Source organism: Psittacula echo, assembly GCF_963264785.1.
Source record: "Psittacula echo genome assembly, chromosome: 1".
In the NCBI taxonomy this organism is placed as follows: domain Eukaryota; kingdom Metazoa; phylum Chordata; class Aves; order Psittaciformes; family Psittacidae; genus Psittacula; species Psittacula echo.
In genome coordinates this window covers 128,535,505-128,548,286 of record NC_137735.1, presented here as the reverse complement: position 1 = coordinate 128,548,286, position 12,782 = coordinate 128,535,505, and the positions used below count along the sequence as shown (strand labels likewise).

Below are 12,782 nucleotides of genomic sequence, written 5' to 3'. Positions count from 1 at the left end.
GAGGCAAGAACTTCAAGGTCCATGCAGCAACAGGGCAGACCTTTCTCCTTATTGGGTTTACTTCAAGCTCAGGGCACACACTGTTATCTTCTGCCCCTAGCTGCTTCTATCCCAGCAGGAGCAATGCCTTGCTTCTAAAACCAACACCGCAGAGCATCAGAACTTCACTGAAACTCCCAGATACTCAGGAAATGACCACTGAATGCTCAGTGGGTTTAGTTCAGCTTTTCCTCTGCCTCCTGTAACCCCCTGGGTTCTACCAGGAACCGGGCCAGAAGGTACAGATACCTGCTCTGGAATAACTGCTACAGAGCATCTTCTGGTTGGACACTAGTGGGGAAATCACCACTTGCACCACTGCAGTTACAAGGGTTCAAACTTATATATTTCAGGTATTTTCTCTTTCCTGAGCACACTGCTGACTGCAAAGAATGCAGAAATGGTCTCCAGTGCTATGAGGAGCTGCTACAGATCCACTGGTATAAATTTGGCTCTAGGTTAAAAATAAAACCTTATGAGAAACTGCTCAAATTTCTGCATTTGGATGATGCTGGTATCAAGACTCATCTTCTTGTGGGCTTCCAGCTCTTTGTCTTATGTTATTTTAGCACTAAGTGCTTCCCCCCTCCTTTAAATCCTTTGAGTCACAAGCCTGTCTGGTGTTGAAGCTCTAATGGAGCTCCTCACCCTCCGCCTGCAGGGTGATTCTTTTTAGATTGTGGTTAAAAAAGCATCCGTAGCTTCAATTTTCTTTATTATTTCATCAAGTTCCAACTCAGAGCAAATTCTCACACCAGAGAGCACTGTGATCCCATGACTCAAATATAAACCAGTGCTATGAGCACTGGTTGAACCACTGTTCTTTGCTGAGAGCTCCCTGCTCCATCACATGGTGGGAAGGAGGTTACACCCCGAGTGAAGTGGTCTCTCAGTTAACCACCACGAACATGTCCCTGTGCAAAAGCAGTCTGGAACAAAAGCTGCAGCCTCATCTCTTGCCAGCCAGCCACCAGCTGCTGGAGGCTGACTGCTTTGTGATGGTCTGTTTTTCCTCCGGGCTGAAATGCAGGATGGTGAGGATGGCTGTGAGAGTCTGCTGCCGCCCCAGCGCGTCCGGCAGCGTCAGGAACCGGTACACGATGTTCTTGAGGTACTCCAGGTTGGCTCCTTCTCTGCTCTTATCCCTGAAGTTCTTCTCAATCTCACTTTGAAGTGCAGACACCTCTTCCCGGTGCTTCTCCTCCTCAACCAAGATCCTCTTCTGGAGATGGTGAACTTGCATTTCCAACTTGTGCTTCTGCTTCCTCAGGGCAACAATGTCCACTTCTTTGCGAGCCAACTGCTCCGCGTATAAGATGAAGGTGGGCTCACTGGTGGTGGAGAGGTGAAGAGCCTGCGGGAGAATCTCTGAGGGATCATTACCTGGGGAGTCATTGCAAGCACCATCTGACACAAGGTAGTTTTTGGACCCTTGAAGCCCATAAGGCAGTGTGACAGCTCTCAGCTGCTCCAGCTCCTGGTCCTTTTCTGCCAGCACTGCCAGGGCTCGGTCCCGCTGTTTGTGCATCTCCTCCTCCAGCTTCAGTGCCCGTTCCCTGTAGTCCAGCTGGCACCTCTCTAACTCCTGCCTATGGATCTGCTGCAGCTGGGACAACTCTTGCTTCTTGGCTTCCATGTCCTGCTGGTGCTGCTTCTCCATTTCATCAGAGGCCAGCTGAAGCACAACGTATTTCTCTTTCAGGTCAGCCAGCTGCTCCTGAGCTTCCTCCAGGTCTTTAGCCAGGTTGATGTCTTTGGTTGACTTGTTCTTGAGAACCACTTGTGCCCTCATCTTGTACCTCTCAAACTCTTCCTTGAGCTGCTTCAGCTCCTGCTGGTAGTACACAGCAGTGGCCTTCTCGCCATCCCCAGCCTCAGTGCCCTTTGGCACCTCCAGCTCACACAGCTTCTCGATGTCCAGAGGGGTTTCACTCTTCTTAGCTGCTGCCTGCAAGAGCTTTTTCAGCTTCTCCATTTTATCCTTCAGAACATTAACATCTAGGTTGGCTTCTTCCACCTGAGCGTCCCCAGGGGCTCGGCTGGAGGCAGCGATGGCCAGGGTTTTGTTCTCCAGGTCGAGCTGTACAATGCGGTCCTTCAGCTTCTGGATGATCACTTGGTCCTTCTGCTTGGCTTTCTCATAGGTACCAAGGAGTTCCGACACCTCAGAGACTTGGCCTTCCAGGTCAGCCACTCGCCTCTCCTCCATCTGGGCATGCTGGCGGAGCTGTTCCTCTGCCTGTGCAGCCTGAGAGCAGAGACACACACGGCACAGTTAGTTTTGCTCAATGCTCAAAGGTCTCTGGTTTACATCAGGGGGTAATTCTGCTCTGCTGAGCTCCAAACCAGCGTGGGACTGTGTTTCCCCCTAGAATTCCATACAAGCCACCAGGTGGATGTTTATTTGGGGGTAAAATGAAGTCAAAGCACCTTTGCTTTTGTTCCCTGCTCTGCAGAGCTCCTGTCAGCAGCATTACCCGCATTGCTGTAGGTGTGCAGGGGGTGGGAAGCAGCAAACTCACCTCACAGTGGCTACAGGATTGTTTTAAATGTGTGTGTGCTCTGAAGCTCTCACGCATCTCACTGCAACTCACTTACATCCTGCGTTTTGTTGCACTGGTATTCATGTAATTCAGGTGTTTCTGAGCTTCAGCAAACACACACAGTTCACACTTTGTTCAGCCACTGAGTGCTCTGATAATGGCAGCACTTGGCAAACACCATCGTAAACCAAACCACAGCCAGAGGTCAGGTCCCCTTCACCCAAACTGCATTAAACCAGCCTGATGCTTCAGATTAGGAAGAAGAAAACTTCTCCCAGAGTGCAAGGAGATGAAGAAGATCCTGTTCCAGAGTGTTTCCAGATGCAAATTCAGTTACTGGTGCCAAAGCCCCCAGTGCCAGCCCCAGAGCCCATTACCCCCCGACCCACTGTGTTACACAGGTTCCTCTTTTCCACCACATCCCTCTTTCAATTCTAGCTCTTAGGCTCTAGCCTGTGTGGATGCAGGGGGAGTGCTCTCCTGCATTTACCTTCCTTCTTTCACTACAACCCCCTAAGTTTCTCTGAAGGAAGTCAGTTTTTATGAGCCCCCCCGATTGTACCTTGCACTGCACTGAAATGAGACCACACTCACTGCCACAGTGGGGCAGAGGGAAGGTCTATCCTACCCAGCCACCGTCAACACCAGGCGGTAACTGGTACAGAACCAAATGACACCGTGGAGGACAGACACTGTGTAATCACCTCAAGGATTGCTCCCAAGTCCAATGGTCACCACCCCCTGGTTAATGCCTTATGTGCTGTAACACAAACAGCTTTGATTTTCCTCCAGGATTATCACTTAATTCAAACCTATTGGGCTTTGAGGGACTGGGAGGGGTGATTTCAACTCCTCATGCTCCAAACCTGCCCCAATCACGCTGATCCATCCCACACAGTGAGCAGCTCCAGGATCCAAAGAATTACCTTCTTCATCTCCTGCAGCAGCTGCACTTGGAAGTGGTTCTTGAGGCTGGCCATCTCCTCCTGCAGATCTTGTATCCGTGGGTCTGGCTTCTTGTTCTCTTCCTGAACATCCTGCAGCTCTCTCTTCAGGTCCTCCACCTCCTGGCTCAGCTGCTTGATCTGCAGCTCGTAGCCCTCTGCTCGCTCAGCCACGCAGGCTCTCCCAGCCAGCATCTCCCTGGTCTCCTCCAGCTTCAGCTCAGCATCCTGGCGTGAAGCCCTCTCACCCTGCAGCAGCTTCTGCAGCTCCCGCAGCATAACAGCGTGGTCACTCTGCTCCTGGGCCCTGTCATGCTGCTGGGTGATCAGACGGGCTTTGGTCTCAGCCAGCTGCTCCTGGACACACTTCAGCTCTGCCTCCAGCTTCTCAGTCTCATCCTCTGCTTTCTGAGCAGCATCATCCAGGTCCTGCTTCATCTTCCTCTTTTCTGCTTGGTAGGAGGCTTCCATGCGGGACTTCTCCTGCGTGACTGTTGCCAGAGCACTTGTCAGGGTGGCCAGTTGGGTCTTCAGCTGCAGAACTCTTTTATCAGCCTCACTGGCAGCAGATGGTATGTCCCCACTGCTCGTGCTCATGCCACTCTCTGAACCACTCGTCTCCTCTGATTTAACAGAGGAAGAAGCAGCAGCCACGAGCTTATCATCCTCAGGCCCTGCTTCACCCCTGGTACTGGCTAGGCTGGCAGCAGTGTCTGCACTGGCAGCTGTCCCCACGCTATCTTCACTGTGAACAGAGCTCCTGTCATCAGCACAATCAGCAAAGGAAGAGCTGGAGCTGACCACAGACACAGGCTGAGCACCACTCAAGCCCACATCTGCCTCGTGAGACACAGACAACACTTTCAAGCTGGCTTCCAAGGCCTCCTTCTCCTTGAGTAGGCTCTTGTAGGCTCTGACAACATCCTTCAGCCGAACCTGGTACTGAAGCAGCTGCTTCTTCTGTGAGTCAATAGTCTCTAGAAGATCTTTCTTACTTGGGCCACCTCCAAAGTTCATGCCAAACTTCTCCATGATTCATCTAAGCTGGAAGGAGAAAAACAACACAAAGGCTGAAAAAGCAGCAAAGCCACACCTTTCTTCCCTGTGAGGGTGCTGAGGCGCTGGCACAGGGTGCCCAGAGAAGCTGTGGCTGCCCCATCCCTGGCAGTGTTCGAGGCCAGGTTGGACACAGGGGCTTGGAGCAACCTGCTCTAGTGGAAGCTGTCCCTGCCCATGGCAGGGGTTGGGACTGGAGGAGCCTTTAAGGTCCTTTCCAACCCAAACCAGTCTGGGATTCTATGATTAGCAGGAGCGTGTGGTGAAGCAGGACCAGCATCCTGAATCCCCCAGGACCCCACACAGGTAACAACACTGCAATACCTCCATCACCATGCACCAAACCCTGCCAAGCACCCATGCTCTGAGGGGAAACATGCTGCTGCTACGCCTCAGGTGCTTCAAGCTCCCCAGGAAGACCAAACACTTTAATACCCCCCATACAGCAGCATCTGCCAGGGCAGCCACCCCTCCTCAGGTCGGTCAAGGGGAGTTACCTCTATAAACAGCTCTTATTGTATTCTTCAAGAATAACAGCCCCTTGCCCTGTCCCCTGGCAGCACCACTGCCTGTCTGGAAGTAAACCAACCACTGCCAGCTCTCAAGTGGTATATCCAGTCCCCATAACAGAAGGCCATGGAGGAGAGGGGGTGTCCACTGCAGAGAACCTGCCATGGAGGGGTGGGGGGGTGTCAGCACTAGAGAAGTCACAGAACCCCAGACTGGTTTGTGTTGGATGGGACCTTAAAGCTCCTCCAGGTTGCTCCAAGCCCCGTCCAGCTTGGCCTTGAATACTGCCAGGGATGGGGCAGCCACAGCTTCTCTGGGCACCCTGTGCCAGCGCCTCATGGGAGGGGATTAGTGTCTGGTGGGACAGGGTGCCTGGGGGGGTCAAACTGCGGGGCGGGGTTGCGGTAGCCACTGAGGTGAAGGTGCTGCAGTGCAGCAGGAGAGGGGCCGCAGGGCTGGAGCAGAGGGGCCTTGGAGGGCACGAAACACGGTAGGGCCGCAGCTGAGAGGCCCGTGGGGGGGGACGACTGGAAGGCCCATGGGGGTTGGAGGGCCCGTGGGGCCGGACGGAAGGCCTGTGGGCAGTGCGGAGGTCCGTGGGTGAGGGGGGGGAGGCCGGGGGGAGCGAGGTTATCTCCATGGCAACCCGCCGGTCCCCTCGGTACTTACCTCCAGCCCGCACCCTCCGCGCTTGCACCGAACACCGCCGCACGGCTTCCGCCGGACGCCGCTGCACGCACTGCACATGCGCCTCCGCGCAGCACCGGCAGCGCCGCGGGCCTGCGTTAGGGGTGTGGCCAAAGGGGCGGGGCTTGGCAGCAGGGCGGGGCGATGCGGGAGCAATGCGGAGGGGGCGTGGCTTGTCCGTGAGGGGCGTGGCCTGGCCGCAAAGGGAGCCGCGGTGGGGCCGCTGCTGGGGGCGGGGCCTGATGCGCGGGGGGCGGGGCCTGATGCGCGGGGGGCGGGGCCTGCGGAGAGCGGAGGCAGCGGGAGGCAGCGCGGCCGCCCCGTCCCGTGCCGTCCTGTTCGGTCCCGTTCACTCCCCCCGTCCCTCCCGCCGCCGCCATGGGCCTCACGGTCTCCGCCATCTTCTCCCGCATCTTCGGCAAGAAGCAGATGCGGATCCTGATGGGTGAGCGCGGGGGCAGCGGAGCAGGGCCGGGCGGGGGATGGGGATGGGGCACGTACCGGTACCAGCGCCGCTGACACCGCCTCCTCGTTGCAGTGGGGCTGGACGCCGCCGGCAAGACCACGATCCTTTATAAACTGAAGCTGGGTGAGATCGTCACCACCATCCCCACCATCGGTGAGTAGCCCGGCACCACGCAGGGCCCCTGCCGAGCATCGGGTACCGGGCAGAGCTCCCTATCGAGCACTGGGTACCGGAGAGGTTTCCCATAGAGCACCGCCTACCAGAGAGGGCCCCCATTGAGCACAGGGTACCAGGCAGCTGCATCTCCCTTGAGCTGGAGGTGAATTGGGAATGGGCTGCTGGGTCAGCAAGGGTGGTCACTCGTGGTGAACCGCACTGGCCAGTGCCTCTGCACATGGAATCCTGGAATGGTTTGAATTAGAAGGGACTTTAAAGCTCCTCCAGCTCCAACCCCTGCCACAGGCAGGGACACCTTCCACTAGAGCAGGTTGCTCCAAGCCCCTGTGTCCAACCTGGCCTTGAACCCAGCCAGGAATGGAGCAGCCACAGCTTCTCTGGGCAACCTGTGCCAGCGCCTCAGCACCCTCACAGGGAAGAACTTATGTCATATTACGTCTTCATTAGTAACCTAGGTGATGGGGGGATAGCACCCATGGCAAGATGTGGGTGGTCGTGGGCTAAGAGGACTGGTGGCACACCAGAGGGTCATGCTGCCATCAATGGGACATGGGCAGGGTGGAGAAATGGGCAGAGAAACCTTATGGAGTTTATCCAAGTCCTGTCCTTGGAGATGAACACCCCCAGGCCCTGGTACTGGCTGGGGAGCAGCTCTGGGGAGAAGGTCCTGGCAGTCATGGTGGGAAGGAACCTGAGCAAGCACCAGGCATGTGTCCTTATGGCTTTGGGCAACCAGGGCCTGGGCTGCGCTGGGTACAGCACTGAGAGTGGGTTGGGAGAGGAGCTACTGCCCCTCTGCTCAGCTCTACTGAGACACCGAAGGGTGCTGGGTCTGGTGCTGGGCTCCCTGGTGCAGGAGGGATGGGGACATGCTGGAGTGAGTCCAGTGCAGGGCCATGATGATGGTGAAGGGGCTGGAGCATCCCTTGTGTGAGGAGAGGCAGGGAGAAGTGGGATGCTCAGCCTGGAGAGATGGCTGGGGGGACCACATCCATGTGTGTAAACATGTAAATCTCTCGTGGAGGGAGTAAAGAGGATGCGTTCAGGCTCCTCTCAGAGGAAGGTGAGCAACTTCTCCCCATGTCCTCCCACAGGGTTCAACGTGGAGACAGTGGAATACAAGAACATTTGCTTCACCGTTTGGGACGTTGGTGGCCAGGACAAAATCCGGCCCCTCTGGAGGCACTACTTCCAGAATACACAGGTACCTGGAGTGTGGGGTACATGAGGTGGACAGGGATAAGCTCCCTCAGCTGCGGCAGGGCTGGTCCAGGATCCCTGGGACCTTATCCTGCCTGGATGAGGGGTGAGCAGCAGCACGGAATGCATCCCAGTCCCTGGTGTGGTGACCCCACTGGGGGCACTGGGGTGGCACATGGGTGTGTGCCCCATTGCCCCGGCAGAGGGGAGTGAGGCAGAGGGGTCCGATGAGGGGTCAGCACTGTCCCCAGGTGCGGGGGGTGTTTGGGGGGCAGCAGCGCTGCCCTTTCCCTTGCTCAGGAGGTGCTTTCAGCCCACCTGGGATGTCCCCATCTCCTCCATCAAGCTGCCAGCTCCAGCTTGGCTTCTCCCACAGGGTCTCATCTTCGTGGTGGACAGCAATGACCGGGAGCGAGTGCAGGAGTCTGCTGAGGAGCTGCAGAAGATGGTGAGTGATGGGGGGAGATCTGCTCTGGCAGGGGATGGGTGTCCCTCACCCTCCTCCTGCTCACCCGGCCCTGCAGCAACATCCGGGTGGGTGTGAGATGAGACCTGGCTCAACACAGAGCTTGGGGTGTCCCATGTGGAGACAGGGAGTCATTTAATCCTTGGCGTGGCTGCCTGAGGGGGGCAGAGCATCCTTGGGATGGGAAGCTGGGATGGACAGAGCAGAGCGTCAGAGCCTGTGAGCAGGGAGAAGGGATCATGCCCACTCTCTTGTGCTATCCCCATGGTGGTCACTGTGCCTCCCACCCCTTGCAGCCCCACACCCCACCACCGCCATCCCCTCTGTAAATGCCATGGGTGCTCCTGGAAAAGCATCTTGATGCCACCAAGACCTGCAGGCAATGATGGGGGCAGGAAGGCAGCCAAGACACTGGAGCTGGAGACCCCTCTGGCTCTTTGGCCCTGTCCAGGCTGGGTCTCACTTGCTGGGGTGCCGAGGCTCACCAAGGGCTCACCAAGAGCTCAGTGTCCCTGCTCCCTCCGCAGCTGCAGGAGGATGAGCTGCGGGACGCCGTCTTGCTGGTGTTTGCCAACAAGCAGGACATGCCCAACGCCATGGCCGTGAGCGAGCTGACCGACAAGCTGGGGCTGCAGGCACTGCGCAGCAGGACCGTGAGTGCCAGGGGTGCCGTCCCCATCCCCATCCCTATGGGATGGACCCGTGGGGCTGCTCCTGGGTGACCTGCAGAGCCCAGAGCTCCCCGTTCCCTCTGTTTTGCAGTGGTACGTGCAGGCCACGTGTGCGACCCAGGGCACGGGGCTTTACGACGGGCTGGACTGGCTCTCGCACGAGCTCTCCAAGCGTTAGCGGGGCTGGTGGCACAGGGACCGGAGGAGCTGGGGACGTCTCTTCCAATGGCTCTTTCCCTTGGTTTCCCTTGGGGTTTATTATCTGGGGGGGTTGTTTCTCCATTCTCCCCAGAGTGGCCTCGTCTCTCTGTGTTTATGGGGTGGGACTTGAAGCTCAAGGACTCTTGGGGCAGCCCCACGCCGTGGTGCCCTGCCCTGGCCCCAGCAGTGCTGCGTGCTGGCCGCCCTCCCCACCTGCATGTGCTGTCTGTGAGAGCTTGCCCACACCTACCGCGGTGGCGTGTCCCCAAGCGTCCCCGCGCCTCGCCCAGAGCTGGGGCTGGGGCCTGAGCCGGGTTGGAGGCAGCAGGAAGGATCCTTCCTTTGGTAACTCCGGAGTTCTCTTTCTCCTGGGGAGGGCTGTGGCCGCAGAACGTGCTGTTGTGCATCAACCATTAAACACCACCACTTTGTACCCTGTGCCCGGCCTGTTTCTGCCTGCCTCCAGGGAAAAGAATCCCAGACTGGTTTGTGTTGGAAGGGACCTTAAAGCTCCTCCAGTCCCAACCCCTGCCACGGGCAGGGACACCTTCCACTGGAGCAGGTTGCTCCAAGCCCCTGTGTCCAACCTGGCCTTGAGCACTGCCAGGGATGGGGCAGCCACAGCTTCTCTGGGCACCCTGTTCTGAAGGCCCCACCATGATCACAGCAGCCTCAAGCCTCAGAAGCCACCTTGCAGCAGGGGACAAGGTGATGCCGGTGCCTTCGCTCGCTGGCACGGCTCCTGAGGGACGGTTAATCCCTGTGAGGTGGGTGATGCTTCATGGTGATGGTGAAAGACCTGCACCCATCACCTCCCAGTGCCAGGCACCCTCTGCTGGGTCAGGGAGGGTCCTGTGGCACTGGGGACAGCTTTGTGCTGCCATAGAATCAACCAGGTTGGAAAAGCCCTTTCAGCTCATCCAGTCCTGGACTGCCAAGAGCAGTCCTGGGGGGGACTCAGCTCCCTGTCCACCATACACAGCCCCCTGTACCCACAGCAGGGTGCACTGTGGGGCTGCAGCCCCTCACCCTGCTCTCAGAGAGCCAAGGAACAAAAGCCACGGGTCTGTGTGTAATTTACTGCCCCGTTTAGCACCGGTTCCTCCAGCCTGGCCTGGCTGGGCTGAGATGAAGTGCCCTGGAAATGCCAGCTCTGAGCATGTGGGGCATCCCTTTGGCACCAGCCATTGTGGCATCCTAGCCAGCAGCCCCGCACGTGCCTTTGTGCCCCTTCCAGCCCTGCCAGTTCCCCATGGCCCCGGTCACTGGTGGGTTCCTGGCTGCTCCCAAGTCCCCTCTCTTCAAGGACACATCACCTTGGCTACTAAGGGTCAACTCATGGCATCTCAGACCTGCTCCACAAACAAGGTCCTGCTCCATGTGAATGGTGCATCAGTGTCAGCATCCCACACTGGACACCGGCCCCTGCTGAGTTCTGTCCTGATGGGTCCAACAACTCCATTGTAAATGCTTTTGAAGGGGTGGGAATGAAATCCTGACTCCACTGACAAGTGATGCCATGGGGCTGAGTGCTGCTGACTGCAGCAACCGGAATCCTGCAGCCCCTCAATAATGCACCAAACCTGGCCAAGTCGCTTCATGCGAATAGGAAGGGATTCTATAGGTACGTAGCGAGTAAAAGACAGACTAGGGACAACGTAGGCCCCCTCCGGAAGATATCGGGAGAACTGGCTACCCGGGATTTGGAGAAGGCTGAGGTTCTTAATGACTTCTTTGCCTCGGTCTTCACTGGCAAAGGCTCTGACTGCACCACCCAAGTCTTGGAAGGCAGACGCAGGGACTGTGAGAATGAAGACCCTAGGCCCACTGTAGGAGAGGATCTGGTTAGAGACCATCTTAAAAACCTAAACGTACACAAGTCCATGGGACCTGATGAAATCCATCCTTGGGTCCTGAAGGAGCTGGCGAATGGAGTTGCTAAGCCACTGTCCATCATATTTGAAAAATCATGGCAGTCAGGTGAAGTTCCCGACGACTGGAAGAAGGGGAATATAACCTCCATTGTCAAGAAGGGGAAAATGGATGACCCGGGGAATTACAGACCAGTCAGTCTCACCTCTGTGCCTGGCAAACTCTTGGAGCAGATTCTCCTGGAAGGCATGCTAAGGCACATGAAAAACAAGGAGGTGGTTGGTGACAGCCAGCATGGCTTCACTAAGGGGAAATCCTGCCTGACCAATTTGGTGGCCTTCTATGATGGGGCTACGGAACTGATGGACAGGGGCAGAGCAGTTGACGTCATCTACCTGGACTTGTGCAAAGCGTTCGACACTGTCCCACACGACATCCTTGTCTCTAAATTGGAGAGACATCAATTTGATGGGTGGACCACTCGGTGGATAAAGAACTGGCTGGATGGCCGCATGCAAAGAGTTGTGGTCAATGGCTCGATGTCCATCTGGAGACCGGTAACGAGTGGTGTCCCTCAGGGATCGGTGTTGGGACCGGTCTTGTTCGACATCTTTGTCGGTGACATGGACAGTGGGATTGAGTGTGCCCTCAGCAAGTTTGCCGATGACACCAAGCTGTGTGGTTCGGTTGATACGCCGGAGGGAAGGGATACCATCCAGAGGGACCTCACACGCTTGTGAGGTGGGCTGATGCCAACCTGATGAAGTTTAACCATGCCAAGTGCAAGGTCCTACACCTGGGTCGGAGCAATCCCAGGCACAGCTACAGGTTGGGCAGAGAAGAGATTCAGAGCAGCCCTGCAGAGAAGGACTTGGGGGTGTTGGTCGATGAGAAAATGAACATGAGCTGGCTTCAGTGTGCGCTCGCAGCCCAGAAAGCCAACCGTATCCTGGGCTGCATCAAAAGGAGCGTGACCAGCAGGTCAAAGGAGGTGATCCTGCCCCTCTACTCTGCTCTTGTGAGACCTCACTTGGGGTATTGTGTGCAGTTCTGGTGTCCTCAACATAGAAAGGACATGGAACTGTTGGAACAAGTCCAGAGGAGGCCACGAGGATGATCAGGGGACTGGAGCACCTCCCGTATGGAGACAGGCTGAGAAAGTTGGGGCTGTTCAGCCTGGAGAAGAGAAGGCTGCGTGGAGACCTCATAGCAGCCTTCCAGTATCTGAAGGGGGCCTACAAGGATGCTGGGAATGGACTCTTCATTAGGGACTGTAGTGACAGGACAAGGGGTAACGGGTTCAAACTTAAACAGGGGAAGTTTAGATTGGATATAAGGAAGAAATTCTTTACTGTGAGGGTGGTGAGGCACTGGAATGGGTTGCCCAGGGAGGTTGTGAATGCTCCGTCCTTGGCGGTGTTCAAGGCCAGGTTGGATGAGGCCTTGGGTGACATGGTTTAGTGTGAGGTGTCCCTGCCCATGGCAGGGGGGTTGGAACTGGATGATCTTAAGGTCCTTTCCAACCCTAACTATTCTATGATTCTATGTTTCTGGAAGGAAAAGAGCTGCGTCCAGCTCTGGGGCAGCAGCACACTGGAGGGAGGCCAGAGGAGGCCACAGAGCTGCTGCGAGGGCTGGAGCCAGGCTGAGAGAGCTGGGCTGGTTCAACCTGGAGAAGAGAAGGCTCCTTAAGGGGAGACCTCAGAGCAGCTCCAGTGCCTAAAGGGGCTACAGGAAACCTGGAGAGGGGCTTGGGACAAGGGCCTGTAGGGACAGGACAAGGGGAATGGCTTTAACCTGACAGAGGGGAGATTGAGATGAGCTCTTAGGCAGAAGCTCTTCCCTGTGAGGGTGCTGAGGCGCTGGCACAGGGTGCCCAGAGAAGCTGTGGCTGCCCCATCCCTGGCAGTGTCCAAGGCCAGGTTGGACACAGGGGCTTGGAGCAACCTG

At 56.7% G+C, this 12,782-nt stretch overlaps 2 protein-coding genes across 2 annotated transcripts; one reads left to right on the top strand and one right to left on the bottom strand.

Moving 5' to 3' along the window:
* Positions 1 to 262: 262 nt before the first annotated feature.
* GCC1 (GRIP and coiled-coil domain containing 1) lies at positions 263 to 5,888 on the bottom strand. Its single transcript, XM_080624458.1, has 3 exons — positions 5,762 to 5,888; positions 3,509 to 4,570; positions 263 to 2,287 (listed from the first exon to the last, which is right to left on the bottom strand). Exons 2-3 carry the CDS (start codon positions 4,556 to 4,558, stop codon positions 989 to 991), a joined length of 2,349 nt encoding a protein of 782 aa, XP_080480584.1. The 5' UTR covers positions 4,559 to 4,570; positions 5,762 to 5,888; the 3' UTR covers positions 263 to 988.
* A 269-nt stretch (positions 5,889 to 6,157) lies between these two features.
* ARF5 (ARF GTPase 5) lies at positions 6,158 to 8,937 on the top strand (the record flags this gene model as incomplete). Its single annotated transcript, XM_080621022.1, has 6 exons — positions 6,158 to 6,224; positions 6,318 to 6,398; positions 7,517 to 7,626; positions 7,999 to 8,070; positions 8,616 to 8,741; positions 8,851 to 8,937. The coding sequence occupies 6 exons, from the start codon at positions 6,158 to 6,160 to the stop codon at positions 8,935 to 8,937; spliced, it is 543 nt and encodes a 180-aa protein (XP_080477148.1).
* Positions 8,938 to 12,782: the final 3,845 nt, after the last annotated feature.